Source organism: Polyodon spathula, chromosome 19 (genome assembly GCF_017654505.1).
Source record: "Polyodon spathula isolate WHYD16114869_AA chromosome 19, ASM1765450v1, whole genome shotgun sequence".
In the NCBI taxonomy this organism is placed as follows: Eukaryota; Metazoa; Chordata; class Actinopteri; order Acipenseriformes; family Polyodontidae; genus Polyodon; species Polyodon spathula.
In genome coordinates this window covers 7,122,834-7,143,062 of record NC_054552.1, presented here as the reverse complement: position 1 = coordinate 7,143,062, position 20,229 = coordinate 7,122,834, and the positions used below count along the sequence as shown (strand labels likewise).

The following is a 20,229-nucleotide window of genomic DNA, read 5'->3' as shown; positions in this document are numbered from 1 at the left end:
CAGGTTAAGATTTGGAGCAAAAAAAGATACAACAACGGAGACCAAGAGGCTGGTGAAAGTGATGATATTCCCTGTGGCTTTGTACAGGTGTGAGTCATGGACAATGAGGACAATCGAAAGAAAGAAGATCAGTGCCTTTGAGATGTGGTGTTGGAGACAAATGCTAAGAGTGGCATGGACTGACAGAAGAACAAACGCTTCGATAATGGAACAAATTGGAACAACACTAACAGAGGCCATGATTGTGAAGCAGAAATGATCTTACTTCGGTCACGTGATGAGAAGAACGAGGAGTTGGAGAAAACAAGTATGCTAGGAATCAGTGAAGGCAAGAGGAGGAGAGGCAGACCGCAGATGAGATGGTTGGACGGGATCAAAAACATAACAGGACTGACTCTCCAGAGGTCGTGTCCGACCTGATGGTACAAGGTATACAAGGTAATGGTATTTAAATACATGGGACATTGCAGGTTCAAGTCTACCAGTACTGTACAATTACATTTTGTTTTACAGTACTTTTCCAACACTAATGCTGAGCACTTAAAGATGTACAGCAGGTGATACTTTTGAGTAATGGAGGGGAAAATAAAGAAAGAGCCTTTTCACAAGATTTCAGGTACTGGGTAACTTGAAAAAGGTCTGCTAGTGCTTTTTTGATACGTACTTACAATGAAATAAATCCTCTGCTAAATTGTTAACTTTATGGCTGCAATAAATATGGCAAACAAGAAATTACAAATAGCCTTTGCAAGTTATAACTGATAATGTATTTTTTAGTTTTTCCTCATATGCTATTAAAAAAAGCCATTTCTCAATAAATCCACAGTGAAGCATTAAGTGTTATCCTCCAAGTAGTATCCCTTGTTAATTTAGTTGGCTTTTTTACTGTACATATATAATGATCAATCGAACTTGAAGAGGTATTTGGACGTTTTACAATTTCTAAGTGAATTAACTTATACTTTATAATAGAAACACTAAAAGACATGTGAACAAAAACCCTGGATCCCTGGAGACATCTTCGATTAAGTATTTGTAAAGAGTAAAATGGATGTGTACAGTGAGCAGTGGTTGTAAAGTATAACCCATATATGTAGAACGAAGCCATTTGGTAAAGTGTTTCTGGGCCAAGCGACGTCCAGGTAGGGAGAGCTTAGGTGGGCAGGGCAATCCATGTTTCACCATGCATCAGTGACCTCTGTGGCTGATAGGGCACCTGCGGGTCTGCAGTGGAACTGTTCAGATTTGTGTTGTCCTCCGGCACTATAGCTCTGATGGCTTCTCTGTGGATCCGCAGTGTGAAAAAAGAAGGCTAGGCAGGGACATTTTTCGGAGGACGCGTGTGTCAGCTGCCATTTTTTCGGAGGACGCGTGTGTCAGCTGCCATTTTCCAAGTCGTCGCAGTCCCCCCCGCCCCCGGCGGGGGTGGGGGTGTGTGGCCAACCCTCTGAACCAACCTGTCATGAATCTGGCATCACAGTAGGCAATGAAACGTAGTGTAGGCTTCTTGTGTTTCATTTAAACATTCTAGTGCATTCCATTGGACATTTACAAAGAATTTGAAACTGTTTCTAAAAAGAATGTGAAATTATATGAAATTTTATTTTTTTAACGCGCTCTTTTGTTCAAGGGGGTGGGGGTGGGGGGGGCTGAATTTATATCTGACACCGGGCGCTCTGTTACAGTCACTTTGTAAGTAACATATTGGTATAACCAGAAGCATCACTTTTGGGAAAGGAAATTGAGTGTCATTAGTTTATTGCACACATATCTTTGAGCACAACAGCTGTTTTTTAAAGAAACAAAAATAGTTTAACAAACAAAATGCATTATAGCTGTACTGTTTTAGGTATCTACATCGATGACAACCCAAAAATAATTACTTCTTTTTTTGCATAGCTACTGTAAAATACAAATACATTAACAAACTTCAAAGGCAACCAAAAATGAACTACTCGTAAATCCATAGAAGTTTAATCCACGTTTTCATAGAATGATATTTGATGGTCTGCTCAAACTGGATACAGTAGGTTTAATATTTTGCTAGGTTGACATTTTCCACTATAGATGTTTTACAATTTTCTCTTAATGCATTCACAAGAGTGAAATATGACATTCAAAAGAACAAATACTTATTTCCATCTCACGGATACCAGGCTTACACGTACAGTATATTCTGGTTTTTAACATGCTAGTTTTAGCTTGTGAGCAAACACAACCACCTCAGAACTTCAGCTAAAAGAAATAACAAAAAAAAAATGGTTTTGTAAATCAGTCTCTTTTTAGTTTTTCCACACTAAAATAGCAGTTGATGTACAGTGTAAGAGTGGTCTCTAAAAGGTCTCTACAAAATCACTTATCAGAACAATGAGAAACTAGCAGAACATCTGCATATCATCCTTTAGAGGAAAGGGTAGCTGGTAAAGTAAAAGAAAGAAAAAGCTTTCCAATATAGGGAACCCCATACGAAGGAAAAGATAACATTATTTATATGTGCAGGAAACAGGCTTATCTGAAACGTCTTGCCTTAGATTCTCATTAAGTATAGCAGGGTCGAATGCCAGGGGGAAAGTAGTAAGCCCACGACATTGTAACAAGGGTACTGCTTCTTAAACACCAGGGGCAGAAGGGCAGGAGATTTTTTGAAGTGTGGCTGTTCTGCATCCTCTGGTGTGCATCCGATACTGTAGCACTGAGAATTAAGAAGATTAGAATTCCACAGACAGCTTACAAGTACAGTAGCATGATGTACAGGATGGAATGCATCAGTGAAACAATCTATAGGGACATGACAGGTAGGGACTAAAATGAGAAGGAAAAAAAAAGGTTTTATTTGGACTTACGGTTTTAATTTTTAAAGTTTGTGTGCATGAACATACAATATGTTAGAAAATACACTTTTCTTCAAGTTACATTTTAGTCTATAAAAACTACAAATATGATCCATGCTTCACTGCTAAAAAAAAAAAAGTGAATGTTTATATCCTTATTATATACCTCTACTTAAAAGAAACAAACAAAAAAAAAAAACTTTAAAATCTAACATCATTTTTGGTCAACCTTAAACTGATTTCAGGTTTTTAATGGAATACTTTTTGCATAGAATGTCATGCAAAAAGTTATTTTACAGCTGCCATTATACAAAGCTTTCTTCCATGTTTGAGCACAGTAAGAAGGAATCCACTAGTCTCGGTTTTATTAGTTGTTGAAAGTCAGAATCGTCGATGCTTTCTGGACACCCAGCTGCTAGCCTCCTTAGGGCTGCCTGCAAGACATGAACAGATATTTTACCCAGTGTTAGCTTTAGAACACTAGGGTCTAAAACAATACTACATCATTTTAGCCAGTGCTATGTACTGTGTAAATGCATGACATTCAAAGTGCTTTTCCTGAACTAGGTGTAAGTGTTGTGCACAGTCCCCTTTATTGCAGATCCCTACATCAGAAGATAGTGGATTTGTGAAGCAATTCCTTATAGCAATAACAAAAAAATTTAATACCTCACATAAGGGAGAAATCTCATTAAAATGTTTTTTGTTGCAGTTTGATTTGATTACATACTATAGTTGGGATACAGAATTTAAAAGGAGAGCACATACGGAAGTGTCCCAAGGACAACAAAATCAACAACAGTATTTGCAACTGATATGCTGTAGTTCAGCAATAATATTTTGACAGCTCATGTCAAATTTCTGTAAGGTTACTGTATTGCATTAATGTTGGCAACCTGATGGGAACTTGACAAATCTCAGGTCCTGTCAATGCCTGAGGCAAGGTAAATAAAATTGAAAAAGTGTATGAAGCACTAATAAAACAAAAAAGTCGATTACCCTGGGGGCACTTTCATTGTTATTAAAGAGGTCTGTTCAGAGCTCAGGGGAGTGAAAGTGCACCTTTAATGTGAATTAATGAATTATTCCAAATGAATAATTTAATCATGGCATAGCGTGCAGTTAAATAATTGTGTGTAAGGAAAAAAATGAGGTTGCTTTGCGTATATATTGTATGTCTATAGCCACACACAACGTTTCTTCCAACTTGCTGTAAAGCAGATCTGTTGATTCATGGATGTGTGCACAGTATTTGTGACTGATGCACATTCCACTCTGGAAAACAGTATTTTGTCCTGAACTTAATATTTTATCTGGTATTCAAGCTTCATAGTTTTGGTTGTGCAAACACTTACCAAACAGGCAACTAAAACAGAATCACTGTTGCTTCTCTCAGCTGGTGATCGACAGAGCTCTATCAGTCGAGGAATACCTAAAACCAAACACCAAGTCGCATGAGACTTCTTGCTTCGTGCTACCATGCAAGAAATTTATTTTTGTTTATTTATTTATTATCCATCATTGAAAACTGCTAATCTTAAGTGGGGACCCATGTATAATGTAGTAATATATGCAGTATGTAAAACAAAACAAGATAAATCGCAATTGTGATTTTCATACAGTGTACATGAGATGCTTAATTCTGTTTGATTCTGAAGTGGCAGCTCTGCAATTAAAAATGTTTTAACAGGACATCATACCACACCCAGCACTAAAGTGAAACTAGTGGTGAAGAAATCCTTCAGAACAAGACCAGAAACCTGTTGAAACCCATGTACAGCAAGTGTCACACAGGCCACCCTTTAGGAAATTAACACAATGATTCAGGATTAAGGACAGAAAGTTAAACAATTGTGATGATGCCCCACTTAATACTTGGTGTTTCAGTCCCCCTTTCTTTCTCATTCCGACTATTAAATTCCAAATGTCTTCACTACCTTAACTCCTGTTAAGGAGGACCATGCATCCCTGAAATGCATAAACACCATATCTTCTAAATGGAATGTCATTCTTTTTTCTTCAAGTTCTAAACTGATGGGCCCGTACTACTGACACCTGTCAATGAACCAGACTTTTTGAACCCCTCATATTCTGTTGCTGTACACAGCCTTACAGTTGAGTTTTGTGGCAGTGTGGGCTACAACTGGGTCTCTGCTCAGCCGAGCCAGTGTAACTGCAGCTTTCTGCTGGACTCGCTCACAAGCAGCAACCTCTGCTGGATTTGAAGTAGATGGCTTCTCAAATAACATCTCCAGTAAACACTCAATACCTAAAAAAAAAAAATAATAATAATAATAATAATAATAATAATAATAAAGACTGATAACATTTGTGGTGTCTGCATCAACCCTTCCCTATACAACCGTGGGATATTTAACTACTAACATTTTATAATGTTATACTGTAACTGTTTGACATGCTAACATACCTTAGCTGATAGGAAATAATTAATTGTCTGTTAATATTACTTTCTATTAAGTGCTTTTTTTTTTTTTTTTTTTTTTTTTTTTTTTTTTTAAACATACACAATAACTAGAGATTGCAAGCCAAGATACGCGTGATAAATTATGAACAGCTTTTTTTTTCTTCGCTTTTGTGGTCTGTTTCATTCCAACATGAATAGTTTATTCTCAGACCTGTAACCATCTTAAAAAAAAGAAGATCGGTGGCAGGAAAAAAGTACAATCAGTCTAAATATTTTTCTACAAAACGACATGTGCTAAGCTTTCCATAACGACACAGCTATCCTCTGCTACTCTTAATTATAATTACACTGTATGAGACTTCTATGTCCCAGCAACGTTAATTACATCAACTAACTTCCCCTTGAATTGTGTTTTTAAATATATTAATAGTCATTAGTTCAGTCCATAACTGTATTCGTGTTCTGTACTGGCCTTTCTCTGATAGAGAACATGCGTGGCTCTTTGGCTCCACCTTCAGGACTATACATGTAATATCATCATAGATGTCGATTTCACACAAGCCAGTTGTTACAGTACGCAGTGTGTATATTATAAACTATAAACTGTCACAGAAACCCAAGATGGAATTGTTTTCCTGTAACTCAGTGAAGCGGCCCATCTTTTTTTTTATAATACATGGATACCCTTGTGATGCTAATATTAGAAGAAGAAGAGGTTCAGCGGTACAGTTGGGTGTGTTTTTTGTTTTGCTTTGTATTTTTTAAACGTTCTGTGTCATTATCCGTTAGTGCTTCAGCTTTATTTGGATGATTGCCTTTACACTGTTTTAGTTTCCAGCTCCTCGGATATACAAATGTACCAGCTTTACATTTATTTATTTATTTTTAAACGTATTGTCATTTTGTTGATCACTTAATACATTGGTAAATAACATTGTTGCAAATAGAGGTTATGTAAAGTTTTGATGACAACTGACTATACATGTAATATCATTGTAAATATCTATTTCACATAAGCCAGGTGTTACAGTACGCAATATATATACTTACCACTTTCTTGTATAACCTCTGAAGCACAGTGGTCAAGTACAGACATATTCGCAAATACTGTCACAACCTAAAAAATAAAAATAAAAAACAAACATGCAACATTTGTCAGTAAGGTTAATGGCAACTACAGTGTGTGAATACTATAAGGGGAAGGGCATATCTTAAATGAAATGCACAATACAATATAGATTTTAAAAAAAAAATACACATCGATGTAGCGCTTGTTACAGTAGTATAAAAAACAGTTTAGCAGTTTGAAATGTATTTCCTTTCACAACTGACATATTCTCATGCTTCGCATCAGTGAGCCTCAGGCGTTCTCTCTTTATTGTTGGACAGATGCACAGGCATGTCCTGGGGGGTAGCATCCTTGTGTTTCATAGTTCCCTTCTGTTCAGCCCTGGAATTGAGGCTTTCTCTTTCACAGCTGCCTTCATCTTCAGGTTGAAGTGCGGTCATGTCGGGAATCTCTGACAGTTATCATCAAGGAATAAGCCAGAGTAAATCCTACCTGGCCTACATTCTATACGTTGAACTCTGTTCCTATTGAAATTGCTTGTATGCAAATCAAAGAAACTACGAAATGAAATCGCAAAAGCCTACCGCAAGCCTTAATAGTAGTAAAGTATTTCATGTTTTTCGTTAAGTATATGGAAAACTACAAAGCGGTATGCAATTCAAAGTGTTAATGTAACATTATTGGCAGCAGGTTTCATTTGACTTTGAAGCACAATTAGTTAATTCTACAGGGTGACGCAAAACTTTTGGCCATCGCTGTACAAGGCTTTAGTTACTTCTCTTACAGTTGGAGTAACTTTGGGGGTGTATTTAACTAATACATTTAGCTAAGTGACGTCAACATAAGAAACTATTGCACTTCGGTTAGGTGGCGGCCTTTTACTCTTGCATGTAGAAAAATCGATTCCTCTGCTTCAACAAATTTGACTTTTTGTTGCATTATCTCACGTACCACTGTAAATCCTGAATTTATGAACCTAAATATAGCTTCACCAAAATGACCTAATTTGGAAAAAAAAGACTGCTCACTGAGGTATTTAATATTCCTTGAACTAAATTAGCCAGCAAATCCAGTAAAAGATTTTCATGAAAGAATTACAAAATAAGAGTATTTCCGACAGCACAATAACTGGGTTCCTTTATAACTAAAAGCACTAAACTCTCCTGTTTTGTTCCCTTCTTTTTAATCAGCAAATTATCTTGACTGTATTCCCTTTCCTCTTGGTGCGAATGGAAAGTCCAGGGAGCTCTGCAGCATTCAATTAGTATTTAAGAATGTTTGTGAGATCATGTTTTCTGTTAAACAACAACTCCTAGAAGCATTTATAAAGTGTTTCTCTTAGATTATATTAACTATATTTGTGATTCAGTCATGGCATTCATATGATTTATTTACAAAAATAAAATTAAAAAAATAAGTGGAGAGGATTACTCCCAAACATGTTTGTTTCAACAGACATTAATCCTCCGGTAAAATGTAATATAAATAAATAAATAAAATAAATAAATAAAAGCCAGTGCCACAAGATAATTGGTGTTCTGTTTACCACTGTTAAGGTTCTGGTTTCGTGGGCAGTGTCACAAACACAAATAAATGAGTATGAACTATACAGCAATGAAGAAGTATCTTCAGACCTGATCTTTTGAGTAGGGTGTGTCCACTCTCTTTCGATCTCGGCACGCTTCAAATAATATTCTAACAGCGCTCAGCTGCAGTAGAATTTCACACGCCATGGTGTCAAAGAAGGTGATGTTGGCTAGAGCTGCAGAGGCCAGCAGGAAGACTTCCCCAGAAGAAGCATGTTGGCACAGTTCTATGATTAAAAACCAAAAATCCAACACTTGATATCAGGTTTTATTACATTGTTCCAAAGTTTACAGTTCTACCTTTAGCAACAGTCAATTGTAAGTGATATATCCAAGCTGTGTTACAGCTCAAAACCCTAGACAGTAATTGAAAAATATGTTTTTTGTAATATATTGCTAACATTTTACAGCCATAGCTCTAGAATTTATATTTTGTTGACATGATGGTACTGCAGGTACCACCATCTTCAATATCAAAACATAATTTTGCTTTTATTTTATAAATATTTTAGGATTATTAACTAGATGAATGGAGTTTAGAAAAACTTTTTTTCAAGACTTCTGAGCTACAGAGAAATAACCTAAGCATTGGAAATACAGCACAACTGATTAAAATGCATGCAAAAGTATTCCTCGAAAGAAGATTTTATCCTAGCACTCACTGATAAGTGCAGTCACGATGTCTTCCATGTTCTCCAGGAAACTGCCCAGATGCTGGGTGAAAGTGTAATGTGGGGATGTAATCTGGGCCACCACAGCGGCTGCCTCTGCACGCATCTCTTCAGGATTAGTTTCATCTGTGAGGATATCTGCTAAACACAGGATGCCATCCACCTACAAGACAACACACGCACAGGTGGAGACATTGCAAACATGGTGTGTCAATTACAATGTATTTGTATTTTCTACAGTGATTCCTACGGCATAAAGAGGACATTAGAAGTACATAAAGACTGCCCTAACTCCGAATATGCTGTATAAGAAATTACTAAGGAGTCATAAATGTAATCTCTCAATTCAAACAAGACAATTGAAGAAAAACAGTTATTTGCTTGTTTGGTGCTTGAAAAACAAATGTTTACATAGGAGCTGTGTTACTTTTTTGGTTTTCTACAATGACAAATAAGTTCTGAAAACTAACATTTTTGTATCCAGCTGCCTGACCTCATGGTCAGTCCAGTTTTTTTTTTTTTGTAATTTTTTTCTGATGAGCATGGCTTCCGCTCTTTTTACTTGGGAATTGCATCAGACCAAAGAGGCTCACCCATGCAAACTGCATCTCATGGCTGGAAGGCATTCTGGAGAACATGCGTTTTCTGTGTCTGACTCAATCCCAAGGCAACATCACAGTACTTCAATTAATATCACATGGATCACAGGTACAGCGAAGCAAGACTGATATAAATGGTTATTCTTTCTGCAAAGGACTGTGCGAGACCCAAACTCAAACAAAGTGAAATGTATTTTTTTCATTTTTTTCTATGACTGACGTCCCAGTTAATAGCGTGTATGCTACAATCATGTTGAAATTAGTCGTAGTAGAATTTCATGGTGTCTGTTCACTACATTCTTGCACAGCTCAGTCGTCCCTGAACTCAAAATAATAAGCATGCATACACCATTGACATTCCAGTTAGTTTACTGTTTTGGAAGCGCGATTCTAGCCGCCAGGACACACTGTTCAACATCTGAAACCTCCTTTTCACTATGTGAGCCAATGATTAAGCTACCATCATAAATCCCTTTTTCAAGGTCTACATGAAATATTAATCCGGGTCACAGCTGTAAGGAAAAGCATGTTGTAAAATGTGTTATGCATATGACCACCACCACCACTGGGCATCTGAAAATATATTTGCAATTTCTTCATAACGTTCAGAGTTGCCAGGTCCATGGTTTTCCCGTGGAATTGGGCTACTTCAAAAACACAGCCACGGGAAATATTAAGGAGTCGGGGGTTGCTAATGTAATTAGATTAGTGGTATAACTGTTTTATGAACAGTTATACCACTAATATAAACTGTTCTGTTTTCAAGTGTTGCAATATTGTTTGTAGTAAAATTACATTTAAGCAATTCGGTTGCCACAACAAAAACAATATTGGTTTGCACCTGCAGATGGTTTAAAATAAATACATTAAAAATATATATGACATTTGTTTGCTAGTTTGACAACTCCCTCACACATGGATGAAGTCACCTGCTGCAGAGATGTGATGACATCATAATAAACTCATCAGATCATGCCCTTGTTGATAAAGAAAACGTTGCACTCTCCATACTTCTCTGGTCCCACCGATAGCTTACTATTTGTTCATTAGAACCAATAAATAATACAAATCAGCAGTCTTAATGAATTCCTTCTTATTTCTACTCAAAGTTCCTTACAGAGAAATATAATGCAATATCCCAATTCTCCACATGATGTCTCTGCTTTACAACACAGTAACATTCAAAGATAACATAATGCATATTCTCTTGTGTCATGTAGTAAAAGTACTTTTAGGCTATCTAGGGTCAAGAACACAAATAGAGACCCTGGTTCACAATTTACTGGCCTGTACTGTGGGAGGGACGGGTTTAAATAGCATGTTTGTTAAAAAAAAATCCTCTGAAGCAAGATGACAAGAGACCAACCATGAATGTCTGAGGAAACTTTTGGTAAGCCATCTAAATTGAAAGTTTGGCTGGAAACGTTTTGAAGTTTGCACTTTGCAAAACTTTGAAAATATATATATATATATATATATATATATATATATTATATACACAACACAAGGAAACACACGTGTGTGTCACACACACACACGTCAGCTTTTGCTCGCCACACAGGCTGTCACGTGTTCTTCTCCCTTCTAAATCACGACCCGAACACAGGATTTGTACGAAACAGCGTTCACGCACACTTTTAAACCAAACAAAATTAAACAAAACACCTAGCTCCTATTTGGAGCACTCACTAAACATAAACAGGAACCTAACTATCACGCAGGACGGCTAAACCGTTTACCTGCCACAAACATTCAAAAAACACACCCTCACACAATACCTCGATACGACTGCTCACTCACACAGTCGGGCTCTTCTCTCAGCAGCAGCCTGGAACAGACTGGCTGCCTCTCTTAAATACCCTGCACCTGGCTCTAATTTACAATTACCACCAGGTGCAGGGGATAACTAAACAATAAAACAATTACACAATTAAACCCCATAACACCCAAATGTGCATTCTCACATGGTTTTAGCAGGGAAGGATTTTAACCCCCTCCCTGCTATCTCACTATATATATATATATATATATATATATATATATATATATATATATATATATATATATATATATATATATATATTATATTTTATAAAAACGAGTCAGTTTTTTTGAAAAAACTGCTTACCCAAAATGCCTTACCCCTAGAAAACGATCATTAGCAATGAGAACAAATTCTAAGCCTTTTCAGTACTTCTTTAAAGACCTGGGGATAAGCAATGACAATGTTTTGCAAGAGATGTTACAAACTTTTTTGCATTTTATTTTTACAGAATTGCTTTCTCCTACTGAATTGTGTGGGCAGGTAACAATTATGTAGGGAGATTCCAGCTGTAAATACATTTAATTAATATTTACTTAATCAATTAATATTATTTATTTATCTGTATAAAAGTAGCTAAATATAGCTTCTCTGATGTTCATTGCAGTAACTGTTCTAAGAACCTCGGTCTGGGGTCTGGAATGCCACTATATAAGAGTTCCAAGGAGAATGCTGAGTCTGTTTTTTTTTGTGGCTTATTCTTATATGTGTAATATTTCATGTAAAGTATATCCAATACAAAGTGCATTACAAGATACAATGTGTTTCAGTGACACTGAAGAATCAAATTTGTTGGTTTGGAGAATGCAAATTACAGAGGTCAGTGGTGTTCAAATGAATATGTATTTCACTGTCAATGTAAAAAAAAAAAAAAACAACATCACTATATTCTGTATCTGGAATTCAGTATAGTTTTAAAAGGCAAAGTATTTTTCTGAAAACTTTTTCTTGTACCTTTCATTACATTTGCAGTGAGAAAACTGATGACACAAATCAGTTAAAAACATGATGTTATGCCTCATCTGTCACATTAAACACTATTATGTCTGCACAGTCTGAGCTACTATTGCAGTCTGCCATTCCTGAATTGCTGTCTATACATCTGCTTTATTGTAGTTCCCAGTGGCTTTCATTTGGCTACAGTATTTCCATGGATCTGACACAATATGTGATTATTCATTTACTCACAATTTATTTATGATACTAATAGCTGTTTAAGTGAAGCAGATTGAACAATGGTTCATTGTAAGCATGTATTGTAATAGATTTATATTTGTATGAGAAACACAAAACAATGTTGTGTGCTTGAAGTCTATATTCAGTTAGAAATAGGCCAATGTTTGGTCTACACCTGCAGATTTGCCAAATAATAATAATAATAATAATAATAATAATAATAACAACAACAACAACAACACACATTTTCTTTTTGAATGTTGGTGAGACACATTTTCCCACAACCCCCCCAAAAAAGCTATAATTTGTTTTCCCATTGAAATTATAGAAAATGACTGCTTAAGCTTCAAGACAAATGCACTACAGTAAATCCGTTTGTCTTTTTTTTTTTTTTCGAGAAGGTGCAGAAGGTGCCTCTGTCAAAGCAATGGTTCATTCTACTACTGTCATGATCCACTCGGAATTACTCTCAAACTACTTTTTTTACACTACTGATACTTTCCCATGTTTTTTATTTAAAAAGACAGGGCTGTTCAACAAATCTAAGAAGGTACGGCAAGATCCTAAAGGTTTCTCCCTTTTTTGGGTTGATTCTCTCACCAGCTTGCAAGCCTCTTTTTTTCTACATGATAGTTGACAGAGTGCCTACTACATTCATGTAAATATTATGGCAAAATCATTTTGAACACGCAAGCCTGCATTTTGAAAGCGTCGTTAACCCTTTACTCAGTTACTGTATATCAGTTTGTAGTTTGGATATTTTCTGATTCCTCTACAGTACTTACAACAATTCATGAAACTTTAAATTACAAGGACTAACCAAATATATAGTTAAAACAAACAAACCAACCAGGTAGAATCTACAATGCAGTACATTGTACAAAAGTCAACTTTCAAGGTAGTTTGTTTTAAAGAAGCGATATACAAATACAGCCTATATAAGCTACCAAAGAGACACAGCTCATAACAATACAGACCAATTTGTAGATGTTAAATAAAATCTGAATACTTAATATGCAACTGTCAGAACTACATACAAGTAAAGAATATGATCTACAAGTCTAAGGCACAAATCTGTTTACATCACACTTGTTTAAATATTAACAATGCCGAAATTGTAGCTTATTAACAGAGGCAGAAATGTCTGTGCACTCTCTAGTATTTATATACCATTTCAAAATACAGGTTAAAAACACAGTTTGTACATTTGTATAACTCCATAATAACCAAGGGGCAACTAATGTACTCATCAACACGAGCAGCATGATGTCATCAGTTACAATCGCCAGTTTATTTAGGGAAAGATTATTTTCAAATACATAAATAAACTTCTACTCATATTAAATTGTGCTGCCAGAAAGTGCCTTATTATTACCAGGGCAGGTGATGATGAACCATATTAATGTCCTGTTACAGTTTTAAATCCTACCTGGTCACTTTGTGTTGCATGTATTTCTAGTGGCACTCAAGCATTTTACATGCACTACTGTAGTGTTTGTGTATTTAGGGTTTGTTACTTGAAGCAACACAACACTGTGTTCAGTGAGGGAGAATTGCTTTATAAAAGCTATACAATGCACCTGTCCGTGATTGCAAATGGGATGCTGTCAAACAAACTGCAACCACACTTTGTTTTTACAGTTTTAAAAGCAGTTTGAGATGCTTCAGTCCATGGACAGTGGATAGAGCTCACCATCATGTGCACTTCTATCTGCCCATCACAGTAAATCACAGTCCTTTACAACTTCTCGCTCACCTTCCAAATCAACATATACTCAAAATCAACAACACCATCACCACCACTAACCCATCATCCAAACAGCCCCTCACCTTTCATACGGAAGACAGCCACAGCTGTTGCTACCACACCTTTTGTCTCGAGTTAGCATCCTCCAACAACGTTATGTGGGAATAGGCTTGCTGTATTATATAGGAGAATTAATCCAGACCTAGGGAATACCTTTTGTTTTGGTGGGGGCTGTGAAATTCACTTATACTTGCGATACCAGTAACAAACTCTTGCACACGTTATGTGCTTCTCTCTGTGTTCAGCAGATAGAAGCATGTTTAATAAACATGCTTCAGTACATGTTGAGGTGAACAGGACACATGCTAGGATACTGCATGTTTTCAACTCCCTATAGTTAAGAGAATATTTTGTACCCGTAGTTATGTTACAATTGCCACACTGTACCTTTTCCAGCTGGCTGATTCCTTCCTCCACGCAGCAGATTGATGCCAGCGTTCTCAGAGCATGTGCACAGAGGCAGCTGAAGCAATCCTGTCTGCAAATCTTAAAAAGGGCAACCACAGCCCCTTCCTGCAATGGAATAAAGAAAGTCCATACAATTAAAGAAAGGATGGAAACTGTGGATGGATGTACCAAAACAGCAAGTAGCTACTAATTACATTAAATTTTCTATATGTATATCACCCTATTTATGTGATGTTTACAGTCATTTTGAGTGGTTCCTTGAAATTAATCAAATATTTTGTGCAAGTCTGTGCTTAAGAGCTTTTACCCGAATCAGGAGCTGGGCTTGTTCTAGTTGCCTGCCGTACACATGCATCATAGGGCAGAATTATAAGCCAGTACAATCTAGCGATTGCTGTTATAAAAGTTTTGAACTTGTGAACTTATGTAACAATAAAATGACAGCGCTTGGCGAGCACCACACACAGTACTGTGAGCATCAGGCTATGTGTTATATTAGTCTTCTATGTATAAATAATGAGTAGATGTCAGATTTTTATTGATGCAAGTGGTTCAAATCATTTCACTTTGTCGTCATGTGCACTGCTATTCCGAACGGAACATTTTGTAAAACCAAGGAGGGATGAGAAGGATGCTTTTAGGATTGAAAGAAAGTTTGATTTGTTTCCTAAAAATGGCTGAACCTGTAGAAGCCACCCCAATGAAAAATATAAAATTCCACAATTTGTATTCAATGTAAGCGGTATCAGATGAATTAAATCTGTCACCATTTAACATGAGTGTACAGGGTCTACGACAATTTATCAGAAACAGTTCATCACCAGCGACAATTCATCACGGAGGGTACATTATCACAGCTGTTTAAAATGCCACAGATGAAAATGACCGGTGCAGCTCTTCTTGGTAGTTTGACATTTCGGTGCTTTTGGTATTAAAATAAAGGTTTGAAAAGCAAACGTGTTATTTTTGTTTTTTTGCTTGTTTGTTTGTTAGTTGGGTGGTCACGAACTAGTAAAAGTTAGTACATTATGGGTTGTATTTATGTAATTTGTAAGTGAAAACATACTGTATCTTTATTATAGCTCTATTTGTTTTTAGCACAGTTTTTATGATATATTGTGGCCTTAATCAGCGAGTTATTGTTCGTGATGAATTGTCGCTGGTGATGAGAAGTTTGTGATGAATTGATGGGATACTGAATGTACATATTTAGGTTTGTATTTTGTAAAAATACATTATTTATACCTGCAGGTCCACCAATTTGCTAAAGTGTATTAGACATATTCTGGACTAAAGTATTCACATTAACCAGGAACATAAAACATGCAACTTATTTAATTAACATTTACTTCACTAATATATATATATATATATATATATATATATATATATATATATATATATATATATATATATATATATATACACACACACATACATGAATAGAAATGTAGCTGAATATAGCTTTTGATGTCCCTTGCAGTAACTTTTCTGAGAACCCTGATGTATAGTCTATAAACTATAAAGAGCTATTTGTGCAAAATATGTGGTTGAAATAGTTCCTAATTAAGGCATTCTATTTTTATCCAATCAGTTAAACAGACTGCATTATACAGGAGGCAGAAAGGATCCACAGATGAAATTTCCCTTGGTAGAATTACCCCTAACATACAATAACTACCATCATTATCTTAATACGGTATATTATTTAGATAACACAGCCCACAGGGAAAGAGATTGTCGAGTGTAAGAATGGGATGGCTAATGGGCATAGGCTGTTTTTGGAGTTGTTTCTTTTCTGCCCACACAATGCCTGACCTTGAAAGCTATCCGGAGCCCAGGCTCAGCCTATCATACTCCACATCACCATGCATACAGGGAATTAAACTACGGAAAACTATTTTGTCAGATGTGAAATTCAAGTGATGAATGAATGTTAACAGAATTATGGTTTGTTGAAAATCCTAGTAAACAACAATTGTCAACCACAACTCCCTGGATTGTTAGGGAAGAGGAAGTTCTAGTAATACTTGGCTATTTTAAAATCGAAAATGAGATACATTTGTCTGTTATTGAGCACCAAAATGAGGCCTGCTACCAGTGCCTTACCCCCAAATGCTTTGGTAACTGGTTTGTGGAAAGCAAAACGTCAACAGTACAGCACACCTACAGTAGCCAATGATCGAATGATAATTACTTTTTTTTGCTGTTATTATCTAGTAATATACTGTGACTTTAGATTAAACTTAGTCCACCTCTTAAGAGGCTCTCTTTTTCCTAACTATTAAAATAATAAGAAACATCTCTGCCAAAGCAGATTATTTTAATACCTACAGTGTTTAGACCACCCATCTGCTTATTTTTACTAAATTGCATTTCAATTTTCATTTAAAATCAAAAGTACTGTGTCCAAGTTAAATCAATTTTAATAAGACTTTTACCATAACACATTTCCAAGGCTCCATAAAAAACTCAAAAGGCTTTTTCATCATTTTAGGAATATTTTCCACAAACTCAAGAAACTCACTGATTAAAAATCAACAGTACTGACAACTTCAGCTCCCCTGGGGGGGAAAAGCCTCCTTTACAAGCTATTGGCATTGCCTTCCTGTGATGAACACCACATTAATTATTCATCTACTCCTATTAACTTGACAATGACATTTTCCTTAAATTATATCATACTGTCATGTGTAGTTCAACCGAAGCTCTAAGGAAACCTACCCAAGAACGATATTCCGTGTACAGTACCATCCCTTAGCCCAGATATAAATCACAAACAGAAAACATATATAGTTCAGTGCTGCAATATTGATTGATATGCTGAGTTTAATTTTAGGAGACAGTGTGCTGCCCTTTCCAATTGGAAATGTGAAAAAATATATTCACAGACAGCCCTAAGAATTCAAAGCCACATCGACCCATTGGTCCCAAAAGAAAATATATGCCTTTTAACCGAAAGAGGATAAATGTCAAAAAAAGCTTTCACAATTATCATTTTCTTTATTGATTTATTTCTTTTAGTGGAAACTAAAAGAAAGAAATATCATTAAAAATAAATTCTTTACAGAAGTGTTCATTTCATTCAGCCCTAACTTAGACAGTGAGGTGCCAATCCATACAAGGTCTCAGCTAATTAAATTCCCTTTTCAATTTGACAATATAAATGCAATGGTTCTTTGTTTTTGCATGGGGGAGTTGAACAGTGTTCCACAAGGTTTGTGATTCTTTAACCTGTGCAGAAAACTTCACAACTCGTCTCACCAATCTTCTGAATAACCACCAAGTTCTGAATAGAGCATGTATCTTATGGTTGCTGCCCTGAGCTTTAGCATATTGAAACACTCACTGTATCAGTTTAAAGCAACCAAATTCAACCCAGGTTGACCACCTGTTTCACTGAACTCAGTAACCCTTCAGAAACATCACATCATCTTACTATCCAGTTTTTTTAAATTATGGGTGACAATTATATAGTTTTACAGCAATACTTCAGATCCTGTAATTGAGTTACAGTTGCTGACAGGATAACAATATTGAACAATGCAATACACATGAAGTACAATTCTAGAGCATGAACTAAGTGGAGGAACACAAAAGATGCTGTTCAAAAACAAAACCCTTATTTTGATCCTCCCTCAATATTGCTCATCACCTTAACAGTATATATGCCTCTCATGTCTTTCATCTGGCACTCTGAGAAGCGTGACTGTGTACAATAGGTTTCAACACCGTGACGTTCATAAAGATAAATCTGGTTTGAAAATACTTTGAGCCACTCAGTTACATCCCTTATCTGATGCACGTTCTGATGTTGATAAGGTCTTTCACAGCTGTTCTCATATGTACTATTATTTTGCTGCTGGACCTTACCAAGTGCTGTTTCTACAGCACATCAAAAGCTAAAAGCAAAGCTGTCAACAAGAGTATACAGATATAAACATCTTATAGTTGAGCATAAACTATCCAATCACCTGTATTTTACAGAACTACTCTATGGTATAGATGTTCTCAGATTTCTAGTATATACAATAGAATATAACAGTGTGCCAGAAGAGGACAGAAGGGGGTGCTGTAGAGCTTGTGGCACGACTGCATCTCACCTTTGCTATGATGGTGCACAAGCGGGCTCCTTCTTGGGTTAGGCTGAGCAGGCTGCTGATGGCTGTTCCAATGGTATACATGTTATCAGACAATTCAATTTGTCTGACCAAGACCTGTGATAGAAAATAATAACAATGTGGCAACACAGTAAATGTCAGCTGATAAGTTTATTTTATCAGCATATAGAAGCAGTTATATATATTGTGTGATTGTCTATTATGTGATTGTCTATATAGCATTCTGAAAATATAATACTGACACATTTTGGCAACAAGAATACTTTTCTGAAAATCTTCCAAAACAATTCTTTGGACAAACAATGAAATCATCTCTGGAACAGTCTAAGATTGCATGTTGGTATATTTTCTTGTAGAACACATTTCAATGGCACATTTGTTTAGTTCTGTAATGTTTTTAGAAATAAAAAAACACCTTAAAACTATACACGAAGATAAAGATAAACTAGTTTATCAGTTTCAAATTCAAGACTTTCTCTGTTTGAGACACTGCTTGACAAGAATGTGTTCATGGATCTTCTGCTAAATCAACACAAGCTGCAGACAGACACCAGGAAGTGAAACGGATGGGAGAGGAGTTAGTAACCAAATATTCAGCACATTCAAGTCTTTTTAAAGTGCTTTTAAAAATTGAGAATGTTTCATTCCCAGAGTAATTAGTTTTAATATACACACCGAAAAGGACCACAGTGCCTCATCAAATGGCATCAGTGGTTCTATTTAGGGTACATCAACTGCATTTCCAGAGCTCTGCACTAACACTATCTTCAACTGAAATCTAAGACTGCTCTCAGTACCAGGTGGAAAGCCAGTGGCATTGCATTCTATTCTGCACCTTCGTTTAATTCCATTAGGGTTACTGGTTTAATTGGAAATGGTTTTTCCTGATTCACGTGCAGAGAGAGTAGTCTATTATAAATAGCTAAAACCTGTATAGTAAGATCATCAACCCGCCTGTAGAGATTTCAATGCTAATGGGTATCATGCGAGGGGTCGAGTGATGGTACAGTCTATGCTGGGAATGTGGGTCCCAAAATGTCTACCCTCCATATGGTGTGTGATCACTACTGACACTAATACTTACCTGGCATTGTCCAAGCATACTGGAAATGACTGTGTTGAAGAGACATGCTTCATAATGTGCATACATCTGAACATCCCATAATTGTTTGGAGAAGTGGTCAAAGAAGGGCGCTGTTACATTTTGCCCAAGGAGTTTCCATAACATTGAAACCGTTTCCCCCTTGTAAGTTCCCTTGTAAATATTCAGGGACATTAAAATCTGAAAAAGAAGAAAACCTACCCTGTATTTTACTAACCTGTATCTCATTGGCTAAAGCCATGTCAATCATGTGGCTGAAGGACTCGCCAACAGATGTCAGTATTTCATGGATCGAGTCTTTCATAGACATCAAAAAATATTCATCTTCCGTGTGTATGCACCTTTAGAAACAAATAAAATAGCTTTAAAATGAACATGTTAAAAATCACAGTATTTACCACATTGAATAAATTGGCTTGATAGTAAGCCCGCAATTCTAGGATGTCCAGTTAAGACATAGTAATGTTTGCATTAGCCACACCAAACTTTACCTTCTAAATCTGTACTGTATATCTCTATACATTTGGAATATGGATATTTGATTCGCGTATGCCAATTACATTTTCCATTGTTTTTTCAGCAAACGAGTAGCATCTCGCATTCATCCTTGCA

The 20,229-nt window shown here is 36.2% G+C and overlaps 1 protein-coding gene and 1 long non-coding RNA gene across 5 annotated transcripts in view; one reads left to right on the top strand and one right to left on the bottom strand.

Moving 5' to 3' along the window:
• Nucleotides 1-20,229, top strand: part of LOC121295067 — a 131,724-nt gene that overhangs the window by 72,757 nt on the left and 38,738 nt on the right. The gene's annotated exons all lie outside the window — the stretch shown is intronic.
• Nucleotides 1,652-20,229, bottom strand: part of LOC121295064 (protein inscuteable homolog) — a 48,318-nt gene continuing 29,740 nt past the window's right edge. For both annotated transcript variants that reach the window (XM_041219363.1, XM_041219364.1), the window contains exons 5-13: nucleotides 19,835-19,958; nucleotides 18,498-18,611; nucleotides 14,374-14,499; nucleotides 8,574-8,745; nucleotides 7,960-8,138; nucleotides 6,307-6,373; nucleotides 4,945-5,100; nucleotides 4,187-4,263; nucleotides 1,652-3,265 (exon numbers count right to left, since the gene is read on the bottom strand). In XM_041219363.1, coding sequence (XP_041075297.1) covers nucleotides 3,137-3,265; nucleotides 4,187-4,263; nucleotides 4,945-5,100; nucleotides 6,307-6,373; nucleotides 7,960-8,138; nucleotides 8,574-8,745; nucleotides 14,374-14,499; nucleotides 18,498-18,611; nucleotides 19,835-19,958 — 1,144 coding nt within the window. In that variant the 3' untranslated portion in view covers nucleotides 1,652-3,136. The remainder of the gene's footprint in view (nucleotides 3,266-4,186; nucleotides 4,264-4,944; nucleotides 5,101-6,306; nucleotides 6,374-7,959; nucleotides 8,139-8,573; nucleotides 8,746-14,373; nucleotides 14,500-18,497; nucleotides 18,612-19,834; nucleotides 19,959-20,229) is intronic.